At 39.6% G+C, this 12203-nt stretch overlaps 2 protein-coding genes across 4 annotated transcripts in view; both read right to left on the reverse strand.

The window, feature by feature from the left end:
* LPCAT2 (lysophosphatidylcholine acyltransferase 2) overlaps window positions 1-12203 on the reverse strand; it is a 66776-nt gene that overhangs the window by 16429 nt on the left and 38144 nt on the right. The window lies entirely within an intron of this gene.
* On the reverse strand, window positions 420-7738 carry CAPNS2 (calpain small subunit 2). The gene has a single exon (XM_010963641.3). The coding sequence runs from the start codon at window positions 1336-1338 to the stop codon at window positions 595-597; it is 744 nt and encodes a 247-aa protein (XP_010961943.1). The 5' UTR covers window positions 1339-7738; the 3' UTR covers window positions 420-594.

Raw genomic sequence — 12203 nt, forward strand, 5'->3', positions numbered from 1 at the left:
TAGATAGTAGCTCCATCATTAAAAAAAAAATTCTGCCCTTATATGAAATTGCTTAATTTCACATTTGTGAACCTGTTTCTATACAGTTAAATGGGTTTCCAGGAAAAGACTTTACTTTTTTTTTTTAATGCAAGGGAAAGACCAGATATGAAATTAAGACAAAAACAGATTTTGAACTTCCCTCCTCATCTTTTTAAAGAGAAACTAAATCTCCTGAGTGCTTTCTTAATTTACTCCAGGATTTTTTTTCAAAAGCTCATTCTTAACAATAACACATTTCCTGCTCTTTGGAAGTCAAACAGGCAATGACCTATTGAAATCTATTCCATTAGAGCCCACCCTGCACCACCCCCCATCACATATATAAGTCCCTAAAAATCCTATATCTCAAATAGCTGATATACAAACCACTCAGAACATTTTTCATGAAAAATCTGTTTTAATTAAGCAGGAGAGGCAGCACAAGTTCAGAAACAGGGAGGGCTCAGCAGGGAGTGACAGCTTTGGATGGCGTCTCCGCAACTGTGCACAGAGCACGGCGGGGACCCCAGCGGTCCTGTCCTGCAGGGGCGACCTGACTTCTCAGTGCCCACTTCAGGAATACATGGTCAGCTGCAGCCATTCTTGAATAGACACCTGAACCAGGCCATCCGCATCTCCATCCAGGGATCTGAAGGCTCGAAACATGGCATCCAGGCGGACCAGGCAGCTGATGAAGTTGTTAAAATCCATACTTCCATCCTCATCGGCATATCGGCGGACAATCATTTGGTAAAGCTGCTCATTTAGCTGGAAGCCTGCTGCCTGCAGCGCTCCCCGCAGCTGAGAACTTCCCAGAGACCCAGACTGGTCCCTGTCATATTGCTTAAAAACACACTGCCATTTCTTGATGTTGTTCCAGAGATACTTAAATTCTTCAAAGCCCAGCTTCCCAGTCGTATCACTGTCCATGACGGACACGATGCTCCGGCAGGTGTCAAGACTAAAGCCGTCGGACTTCAGGTCCTTGTGCTTAGAAAGGACTTTGTTGAGAATATTCATTAGGTCAGTGGCACCCACCTCCATGTCCGGTCCAGCCAGCTGTGCAAATTGTTGCCGAAACCGCCTAACTTCCTCACTCTCGTTGGCCTCCACATAGGTGAAATGCTGCTGGGTGGGAGGCGGTTCCGGGGTATACTGAGCTGCTGCAGCCTTGCTGATGAAATTCACAATCCCACCAACTATCCCTCCAATATTTCCTCCTCCTCCTCTTCTCTGGCCGCCTCCTCCAAGAAGGCCTCCAAGAGCATGGCCAAGACCTTGATCTGCTCCTTCCAAAAGAGCCTTTGCCAGAAACATACTTTCGGTTTACCAAGCAAGTGTAAAAGCTGCTGAAATCTTGGAGGTGGTATCAGATGAAATGGAGTCTAAGTGGCTTACAAGTGGGAGAACTGGCTTTTCTGAATCTGTTTACATTGTACCACACCCTGGGGTGTGACAGTTCACCTTCTAATGAAGTTGCCCGAATTCCACTAGGTCCTAGCACCTGCCATTTATCAGAGGACCTCAATAAAATATCCCTAACTTATACTGTGTCTGACACATTAGAAGAAATCATATTTTTAAATATAATATGTTAAACAATACATTTCTATATGCTGCTAATTTTAGTTCTTTCTTAGCACCTGAAAGGTGATATGGATTTTCCTAACAAGAGAAAGTAAATGACTCCAGGATATCAAGAATTTCTTTTCTAAGGAATATTTATTGTTAGAGTATGATTGAAGAATTCTTGGGCATTGCTAAAATATTTACCTAGTTCCCTTCCTTTAGCAAAGATTCCCAGCATTCGATGTTCTTAAAAAAAAATTGGAAGGGGGATTTTTAAAACACAGGGTCTCCTGGTTCCATCCCTCAGAGATTCTGACTCTGTAGCCTGTTGTGTTTGTTAGCTACATTTTTGGAGTCCTTCTGAAGTGCAATATTTTATAGAAAACTGTACACATCACAAATGTATAGCTCAAAGAATTTCACAACCTGTATATCCCAATGTCATAACAGCCAGATCAAGAAAAATCACCAGGACCCCCCAGAAGCCTCTTCATGCCTGTTTCCAGTTACCTTCCTCTCCCAAGGGTAGCCACTATCCTGACATCTAACATCACTGATTCATTTTTGAGCCTTAAATAAATGGAATCATACAGCATATACTTTTTTGTATCTTGTTTTTGAATTTTTAATTAAAAATGTTTAAAATTCTGGTAAAATACATGTAACATAAAATTTCCCATCTAAACCATTTTTAAGTGTACAGTTCAGGGGCACTAGGCACATTCACGTTGTTGTGCGACCATCATCACCATCCATCTGCAGAAATTTTTTCATCTTGTAAAACTGAAATTCTGTGCCTATTAAACATTCCCTCTTCCCACTAGGCTCTGGCCACCACCATTCTACTTGTCTGTATGAATCTGACTGTTGTAGGTAATTCATATAAGTGGAATCATACGGTATTTGTCCTTTTGTGAATGGCTAATTTTATTTAGCACAGTGTCTTTAAGCTCCTCCATGCTGTAGCATGTGTCAGAACTTATTGCCTTCTCAAATCTAAATAATATTCCATTGTATGTACAAAAATTTTATGTATCCATTCTTCCATTGTGGATGCTTGGATTGCTTCTACTTTTTGGCTTTTGTGAACAATGCTGCTACGAACGTGGGTGTACCAATATTTCTTCAAGTCCCTGCTTTCAGATCTTTTGGCTATAGTCCCAGAAGTAGAATTCCTGGATCAAACAGTAATTCTGTTTTTAATTTTTTGAAGAGCCACCATATTATTTTCTTCAGTGGCTGTATTATTTTATATTCCCACCAACACTGCACAAGGGTTCCAGTTTCTCCACAGTCTGGCTGATAATTGTTATTTTCTGGGTTGTTTTTTTTTTTTTTTTTTTTTTCCTTTTTCTCTCTCTCTCTCTCTTTTTTTTTTTTTTGGTAATAGCCATCCTAATGGGTGTGACATATCTCACTGTGGTTTTAATTTGCATTCCCCTAATGATTAGTGATGTTGAGCATCTTTCCATATACCTGTTGATCACTTGTATATCTTCTTTGGAGAAATGTCTGTTCAAGTCCTTTGCCCACTTTTTGATTGGGTTGTTTGCTTTTGATGTTGTGCTGCAGTTCTTTCTATATTCTGGATATTAACTCCATATCAGTTATATAATTAGCAAATATTTTCTTCCATTCCATGAGCTGCCTTTCTGCTCTGTTGACAAGTGTCCTTCAGTGTGCAAAAGTTTTAAATTTCAATGTAGTTCAATTTATCTAATTTTTCTTCTATTGCTTGTGCTTTTGGTGTCATATCCAAAAAAATCAACAAAAAAATCCAGTATCACAAAGCTTTTCCCCTATGTTTTTGTCTAAGATAAAACATGATAGTTATAAGCTCTTATGTTTAGGTCTCTGATCCATTTTGAGTTAATTTTTTATATGGCATCAGGTAAGAGTCCACTTCATCTTTTTTGCATGTGGGTATCCACTTTTCTCAGCACAATTTTGTTGAAAAGATTGTTCATTCCCCATTGAATGGTCTTGGCACCCTTGTTGAAAATCATCTGTATCCACACCCACAGGTTTATTTCTGGGCCCTCTATTCTATTCCATTGCTTTATACTTCTTCCTTTATGCCAGCACCACACTATTTGGATTACTGTAGCTTCGTAGTTAAGTTTGAAGTCAGGAAGTATAGGACTTTCAACTTGGCTCTTTTGCAAGATGACTTTGGCTATTCAGGGTCCTTTGAGATTCCGTATGAATTTTAGGATGGATTTTCCTACTTTTGTAAAAAAAAAAAAAAAAGGAGTTGGGATTTTGATAGGAATTGAATCGACTCTGTAAGACCACTTTGGGTTAGTATTGACATCATAACAATACTAAGTCTTCCAATCCATGAGTACAGAATGTCTTTCCACTTATTTATGTCTTCCTTAACGTCTTTCAACACTTTGTAGTTTCTGATGTACAAATCTTCCACCTCCTTGGTTAAGTTTATTCCTAAGTATTTTATTCTTTTTAATGCTGTTATAAATAGAGTGGCTTTTTAAAATTTCCTTTTTAGTTTACTGTTGGTGTATAGAAACACAACTAAGTTTTGTGTGTTGATTTGTATCCTCCAACTCTTCTGAATTAGTTTATTAGTTCTAACTGTGTATGTGTGTGTGTGTGTGTGTGTGTGTGTGTGTGTGTGTGTGTTTGTGTGTGTGTATGTGTGTGTGTGTTTAATCTGCTGGATTTTTTTTTACATACAAGATCGTGTATTCTGTGAGCAGAGGTAATGTTACTTCTTTCTTTCCAACTGACGTTCTTTTTATTTCTTTTCTTGCTTAACTGCTTTGGCTCAGACTTCCAGTACTACGCTGAATAGAAGTACAGAAAGCAGGCATCCTTTCGTGCTCCTAATCTTACAGCAAAGGCTTTCAGGCTCTTATCACTGAGTATTTTGTTGGCTCTGGGCATTCCGTATATGGTTTTTATTATGCTGAGGCACGTTCTTTCTATTCCTAGTTTTTTATCTGAAAGGGTGTTGAATTTCATCCATGTTTTTTCTTTTACATGAATTGAGATAACCAGGTTTTTTTTTTTCCCCTTCATTCTGTTAATGGGGTTTATTACACTGACTGATTTTGAACCATTGTTGCACTTAGGGAATGAATTCCACTTAGTCATGATGTAAAATCCTCTTAATGTGCTGTTGAACTCTGTTGGCTAGTATTTTGTTCAGGATTTTTGCATCGATATTCATAGGGGAAATTGGTCTGTAGTTTTCATGTACAGTTGATCCTTGAACAACATGAACTATGTGGGTTCATTTCTACTAGGACTTTTTTTCCCCAATAAGTACATACTACAGCATGATATCATCTGAGGTTGGTTGAACCTGTGGATGTAGAACCATGGAAACAAAGGGACAACTGTAAAGTTATACACAAGTTTTCGACTGCACAGGAGGTCGCTTCCCCTAACCTCTGTGTTGTTTAAGGGTCAACTATAGTATCTCTTTCTGACTTTGGTATCAGGATAATGTTGGTCTCACAGAATGAGTTAGGAAGTATTCCTTCCTCCTTGATTTTTGGGAAGCGATTGAGAAGGATTGGTGTTAAATCTTCTTCAAATTCATTAATGAAGCCATCTGGTCCTGGGAATTTCTTTGTCGGGAGGTTTTTAAAAATTACTGATTCAATCTTCTTACTAGTTATAGGGCTGTTCAGACTTTCTAGTTCTTCATAATTCAGTCCTGGTAGATTGTACATTTCTAGGAATGTGTCCATTTCATCTAGGTTATCCAATTTGTTGGCATACAGTTGCTCATAGTACTCTTTTGTAATACTTTTTATTTCTGTAAAATTGGTAGTACTGCCTCTCTTTTCTGATTTTGTGTGTCTGGCTTATTTTGCTCAAAATTATATTAGTGAGATTTGATTTTATATTTTTAATAAGTATTTTCAGAAATCAGTCTATGACAGGTGGTCCCAGACAATACTTTGAGAAACCTTACCTTTGATACAAAGTAGAGTCAGGGTACAAGTCCTTCAGAAGTCTCTGGAGGTTCTATTGGTAAACTCAGGGAAAGGTGGCCAGGACATAATAACTAAATCATGATATCACCCAGCATTTTGGGCCTTTATTTCAATCTGCAAAATTATAATTGTATCTCCCCTGCCTAATTCATGATTCAATTTCATTTATTATGTTTCAGGTCTTGGATTCAGTGTTTAGCAGATAAAGATGAATATATCAGGATCGCAGTGCTCAAGGATCAGAGACCCACAGAAAAGTAGTTGTAAGTATAATCTGAAGTCTATTTTCACATTTCTACTATTAATGCTAAACGATTACATCTGTATAGAATACTTGTATAACATATTCTTTGTTATGTAGGTTTCATCGAATTCCCCTGAATGAAAGAAAAGCATTCAAGATAAAGAAAAGAAAAACTCAGAGAAGTTAAGCTACTTATAAAAGGTTGTACACGTAATAAACGGTACTGGATTATCAAACCACTAAGGATGCCCAAAAGGGAAGCAATGAGGTCCTCGAGGCAAAGGAACGGAGAACACTTACCTACAGAAGAGACAACGTGTAGGCCTGACTATAGGCTGCGTTAGGGTTCTCCAAACAGACAAGAGACATATTTAAAGAGACAGTACAGTAAAAAGAGAGGAACAAAAGGATGTGTGCTATTCAGGGGGTGGTGAACATTCTGATGTGATGAGAGTTTACTGCTGGGAATGATGCGATTCAAAGGCAGCACAGCAGGATAGAATAAAACTGGAAAGGACCTGGAACTCCTCACAGGTTCCTGTGGACACTACCAAGGCTCTGATAGAAGTCAAAAGGAGATTAAATGTAAAGTTACTTTGTAAGCCGCACAGTTCTAGAACTGAATAATGATTATTCTAGCTATTACTAGGGAGGGGACAATAGCCAGGGACACGGCTCTGTGTAGGACATGGGAGACGTGTCTCCTTCTGCCACACGCAGGGGCTTGGGAAACACTCTCCGACGACTGGTTATGGCACAAGAACTCCAATACCTGGTCTCACGGGCACAATGACATGGTCCCTGTGAACACCAAAGGCCAAATGCCTTCCTTAACCACACAGAAGAAGCACCACAAAAGGACTGTCTTCCCTTTAGGGGATCCCAAGGGGCCATCTGGCCTCAGACAGATTTAAATCCATTCACATAAGCTTCTCTCTGAGGAAATGACATGGGCTTTGTTTTTATAATGCTGCAAATTAATTTGATAGCATCCACTGCCAGATAAAATGGGCCTCCTTATGTCTATCTGTAGTGCTTTTTTTTTTAAATTGAAGTTTAAATCCAATTCCTCTCATTTATTTTCTTTGAAGATGGAGAGCATTTGGCTAACAGTTTCTCATAAGCCATCATAGAATAAAAGACTGTTATTAGATTAACAAGACTTTTCTTCTCTGGACTAGTTAATCCCCCAAGGCTATTTATTAGAACATTAATAGCAACTTTGGCTGCCTTCTGGGGGAACTCTACTGTCCATATCTGGAGAAAAACCACAGGAGAAGAGGCCACAGTCAATGGAAAATTTAACCTCAATTTGAGGGGGAAGAGTTATTGAACTTAAAAAGCTAACAGTGATACATGAATGTTATTTAGCAACATTATTCATAATAGCCCCAAAGTGGAAACAACCTAAACATTCACTAATAGGTGAATGAATAAACAAAATGTGATATATCTGTATAATGGAGTACTATTTGGCAATAAAAAGCGATGAATTACTGATACATGTTATGACACAGATGGAGCTCAAAATCTTACACTAAGTGAGAGAAACCAGACGTGAGACCATACATTGTGTGATCCCATTACATGAAATGTCAACCAACGGCAAATCTATTCAGACAGAAAGTCTCTATTCTAGTCTTTATTCTAGACCGGGTCTAGAATAACACAGAAGGACTTACAACTCTACAGTGGTTGCCCAGGGCTAGGAGATAGGTAAGTGAGAGGAATTAACAGTTAATGACAGTCCTACTGGGGTGATGGAAAAGCTCTAAAATTGATTTATGAGGGGAGAAGGTATAGCTCAGTGATAGAGTGTGTGCTCAGCATGCACAGGGTCCTGGGTTCAATCCCCAGTACCGCCATTAAAAAATAATAATAATAATAAATAAATAAATGTAATTACCTCCCCTCCCCCCAAAAAGAGCTGATTGAAAATTGACTTATAACCAGAAATTGACACATTGTAACTGACTGTACTTCAATTTAACAAACAAACAAACAAACAAATAAATAAATAAAATTGATTTTCAGGGGTGGCTGCACAACTTGGTAAATTTACCAAAAAAAAAAAAGTCACTGAGTTGTATCCTTAAAACAGGGGAATGCCATGATATTTAAAATATGTCTCAAGAAAGTTGTTGTTTTTTTTTTAAAGTCAACAGTGACAGTTTGTAGTAAAAAGAATACTGAACTCAGAGTTCTGGTCCCAGTCCTGCAAGTAACCAGCTGTGTAGCCTTGAGCACATAACTTCCTCTCTTGGGCTGGCAGCTTTCTGTGATATGAGGAAGATGGGGAATTTGACACTAAACGTCCTTTCAGCTCTAGATCTGTGAGTCGAGGTCTTCGTGTGCCATGAAGTGGTGACGGCAGCTTCATTCATATCTTACATTCAGTTTCCTTCTTGTGCCCCAGTGTTTTTATGCTATATATGAATTTAATTTAATCTTTTCTTGGGTCTGGTTCCTCAACTTTTAGAGACATACTTATTTACCCTTATACTCACTTTGACATATTGTCTGGTTTCAAAAGTATTCTGGTAACCTACCAAGTATGTTGCTCCTCCAAACAGAGTTCCAAGGTGGGGTGACTGAACCAGGCCTAGAATAACACAGAAGGATGCACAGCTCCCACTTACAGTGACGCTTTCCTGCCAGGTGGGGCTCTCACCCAACTGCACCATGATCTGGGCCAGACCTTCCTGATTTATTGATGAGGATGTCGTGTTGGATGAAATCAAAAGTCTCTCTAGAGTCCGTATAGATAACATCTATTTCTTTTTCTTTATCATCTCTGTCACTGTGTCACAGGAGGAAATTAAATTGGTCTGACACAATTTGCTCTTTACAAAGCCCTGTTCCTTACTTCCTTATGCTCTTGGAGGAGGTCAGTAATTGCTCACTTGTTCCAATTTAAAAAAAAAACTTCAACTTCAACTGATGCAGTCTCCTTTCTGCTTCCTCTAAGCATCTCCTAGGTGGACTTGCATTGGGAAACCAAAAAGCAAGCAGGTAGTTCTCATGCTTAAACGGGTATTTCTAGTGTAACAGTACTCAGGCAGGGAAAATACCATGATGGACTACATTGGGGAGTTAAGTCAACCTGAGAACTGAAAAGGGAAATGGTCAGACATACAGGACCACCAAACTTGCAGGACGACTTGTACAGCTGAATAGAAACGTTCCTCTGGCCCACTCAGACAGTTATAGCCTTCTTCTCTGATTCTATCATAAGAGCTTTAGAGCAGATTTCATATACCAAGTCCTGATTAATTGAGACTGGAATCCACATGAGTTCTTTCACATGAGCTATGAAATACTACAGTCCATATCAAACCTGAACTGCAAATTTAAAAGACAGAAGACTTCAATGTTTGTTGCAACCATTCACCTCTGGCACTGCATTGTGAAAGCAGCCGTAGACAGCCACAGACGTAGACAAGTGGGCATGACGGTGTCCCAATAAAACTTTATTTACAAAACAGGCATCAGACTGGATCTGGTCCATCGGCTGTAGTTTGCTGACCCTGCTATAATTTCCTAAGCCAATGAAAACAAAGCATGCTGGTAAAGTTTAAGGACTGGATTGAAGGGCTGCAGTCAGCACTCACAGTGACCGTTGTTCCTCACCTGATTTAAAGAGGATCACTTTGAATCTTTATTCTCACTGAATCTGTCTACTTCGTGTTGACATCCTCCCCAGTTCTAACCAGTGGTATATTATTCACCTTCACAGATGAAAGAGGCTGGTTTCTAATTACTCAGCTATAGTCTGGCATGAGCTCACGCTCTCTTTTTACCAATACCGTTGTGCACACAACAGACTACAGGCTAATAAAATTTAGAGAGATGGTTAACCACTTCTGTTCTGTAAAAAAAGTGAAAACTATTATGATTTTTCCCATTTCGGCCTTCTAACTGGTACTTAGTCCTTCCGGCATTACTATGTACTTTGTTTAAATATATACAGGAAAAGTGTGTGTGTACCTTAGCACTTTGACAATCCAGCATTTTTGTCTACTGCAAACGTCTGTAGATCTTTTATTACTGTTTCGCAGTGTGTGGAATGAATGCGTTTCTTTATCCCAAGTTCTTCCTGTCCGCCCTGTTCCTGGCATGAGTTCAAGTGTTAAATCACGAGTGCCAACAATAACAAGCACCCTGGCTTGCTCCTTCCTGTTAGAGAAGGTAGGGTGTTATATCATGCAGATTTTCTGCTCGTGCTGAGAGTTAAGACACTCACATGGCTTAAGTGATTGGAAATAAACAGAGCAATCTTTCTGAGTGGAATGGATTAACTTTTTTATGTAGTTGTATAAGCTGTACTGAAAGTTTAAGACCAAATGTCTTACAAAGTCAAAAATATTTACTATCTGGCTCTTTACTGCAAAAGTCTGCTGATCCCTGAGATACACAGCTTTGCCACCAGTGAATATACATCCCGTCAGGATGATGTGTATCAGATGGAACATTATGCTGATTGTATCATAAGATGTGGATGAGACGTGACTTGCCGCTAGTAAGAGGCAGATAACATGGTGTACTGTCAAGCAAGCAACAAAGATGATATGTGGGCTGGAATATTTGAGGACTCTGTCTCATGGTATATACTATATAAGATACTTCTGGCAGGGCAGCACATGGTTCTGCTCAATAACACAGTGCTGACGAATGGCATGAAGTGATGCTGTATGGACAATCTGAGACATTACAACTGTGAAAATGACTGTGTCATAATTATCTCTGACTTAGCCAGTGTTACTTCTCAGTCTCATTAAGTGTATTTAAATCCCTTCGAGCGTGCTGGCTAAAAAATCTAGTATTGAAAACTGAATTATGAATACATAAAAATGTTGAGAAGCCACTGTTTTAAAAGCTATTGTCTTAGCTCTCAGCTCTAACTCATCTGGACTTCTGACTAATCCCAATTAGCCTCTAATCCAGCGAGACCAGTGCACATTCAGGAAAATAAGGGAGCTGAATGGAACCTAGAGATAGAAAGCATCTTCTTTCTTTCCCCCTCCCCCCAAACAGGTGAGACCTCTCCAAGGGGAATTATCCCAAATGAGTGAGCCATGCCATGCTCTGGAGCATGAATGCTCCATTTCTGTTGGACCTTTACATTATCTGCCATCAAATAACTGACCATCTAAAAGAACATATCAGACTGTCAGAAGGAACTGAATGGACAACATGGTTTTTTGTTTTTGTTTTTGTTTTTTTAGGACAAACTGAGACTAAAACCATTATGAAGTTTTTGTAGACTAGCCAAGAATGGATGTGGGGAGAAAAAGTAAGAGAATGTGGAGAGAGGAGATACTCCTCTCCCCTTCCTCAACATACCAACCACAACTGCACCAGATTTGGGGAGAGACTGAGAGAAGAAAAGAGGGAAGGGGAAAAGGAGGGCAAAGTGGGAAAGGCACCTGGGAGCGGCTTGTGGGAGCCCTTTGCACTGCGAAAACTTACAGCTATTGAAAGAGCGAGAGGAACACCCTGCCCTCCCTCTGTCCCACCCTCTTCCTCCTCCACCCCTCATTAAGCATTGAGTTTAGCAAGATAAGCTACTAGGAGAGAAACAAACTATGACGTTAGGGAACTTCTCTGTCTTTCCCATGGAACATTCTCCAGCTAAATCCCTTAAAGAGACAGGGGAACGGAGCCTAGCATGGAAGTGGGGATGTGCACAGGGTGTGGCAAAAATTGCATAATTCAGCTTCTCAAAACAAAGCAGATCTTCACAGGCACAGACATGCAGTTTATGTTAAAAACAAAAAAGGAAAGACAGAAAGATAGAGATAGAGAGAAGAAAAAAGAAAGAAGGAAGGGAAGATGGAAAGAAAGAAAGGTCAAATGCATTGGTCTTTAATACTCCAGGTTATTTTCTCTGCCTTCCAGTATGTTGGAGATGAAAAGAAAAGTGTTTTAAAGAGCAACTCATGGTCTGTAGCTAAAGCCAAGTCTGCACACTATACAAAGGAGTGAGGAAAACTCACAATTGGAATTGATATGTGAGCTGACTGAAGTAGTCCGTGTAGAAATGTGATTGACCACATAGGCCACAAAGGCTCATGGGTCTCCTAACTGCTTGGGGCCAACTGCGTGCTCTAGTTCAGAGTGAATCAGTCTAGCTAACTGGGGGTTATTTTAATCCCTGATTCACACTCCCTTTCTACTTTCAAATCTTCCCATACTTCCCAGTGCTACAGAAACAATGGGGCCATGGGCAGGTATCATCAGTCATCAAAAGACGCAACTGGTGTCGTAACAATCCTGTTACTGCTGTTATGACAGGTTGATGCCTGAAAGACAGGGCAACCTCTGGAGAGATTATTTTTAATCCTGATTAAAAATCCTGATGAGCATAAAGTCTATGATGTGCACTGAACTTCTTGGTCCCT

This window comes from Camelus bactrianus, chromosome 9 (assembly GCF_048773025.1).
Source record: "Camelus bactrianus isolate YW-2024 breed Bactrian camel chromosome 9, ASM4877302v1, whole genome shotgun sequence".
In the NCBI taxonomy this organism is placed as follows: domain Eukaryota; kingdom Metazoa; phylum Chordata; class Mammalia; order Artiodactyla; family Camelidae; genus Camelus; species Camelus bactrianus.

Excerpts from the sequence above, each read along its gene's own strand:
- CAPNS2 (XM_010963641.3), bottom strand. The coding sequence starts at position 1,338 with ATGTTTCTGGCAAAGGCTCTTTTGGAAGGAGCAGATCAAGGTCTTGGC.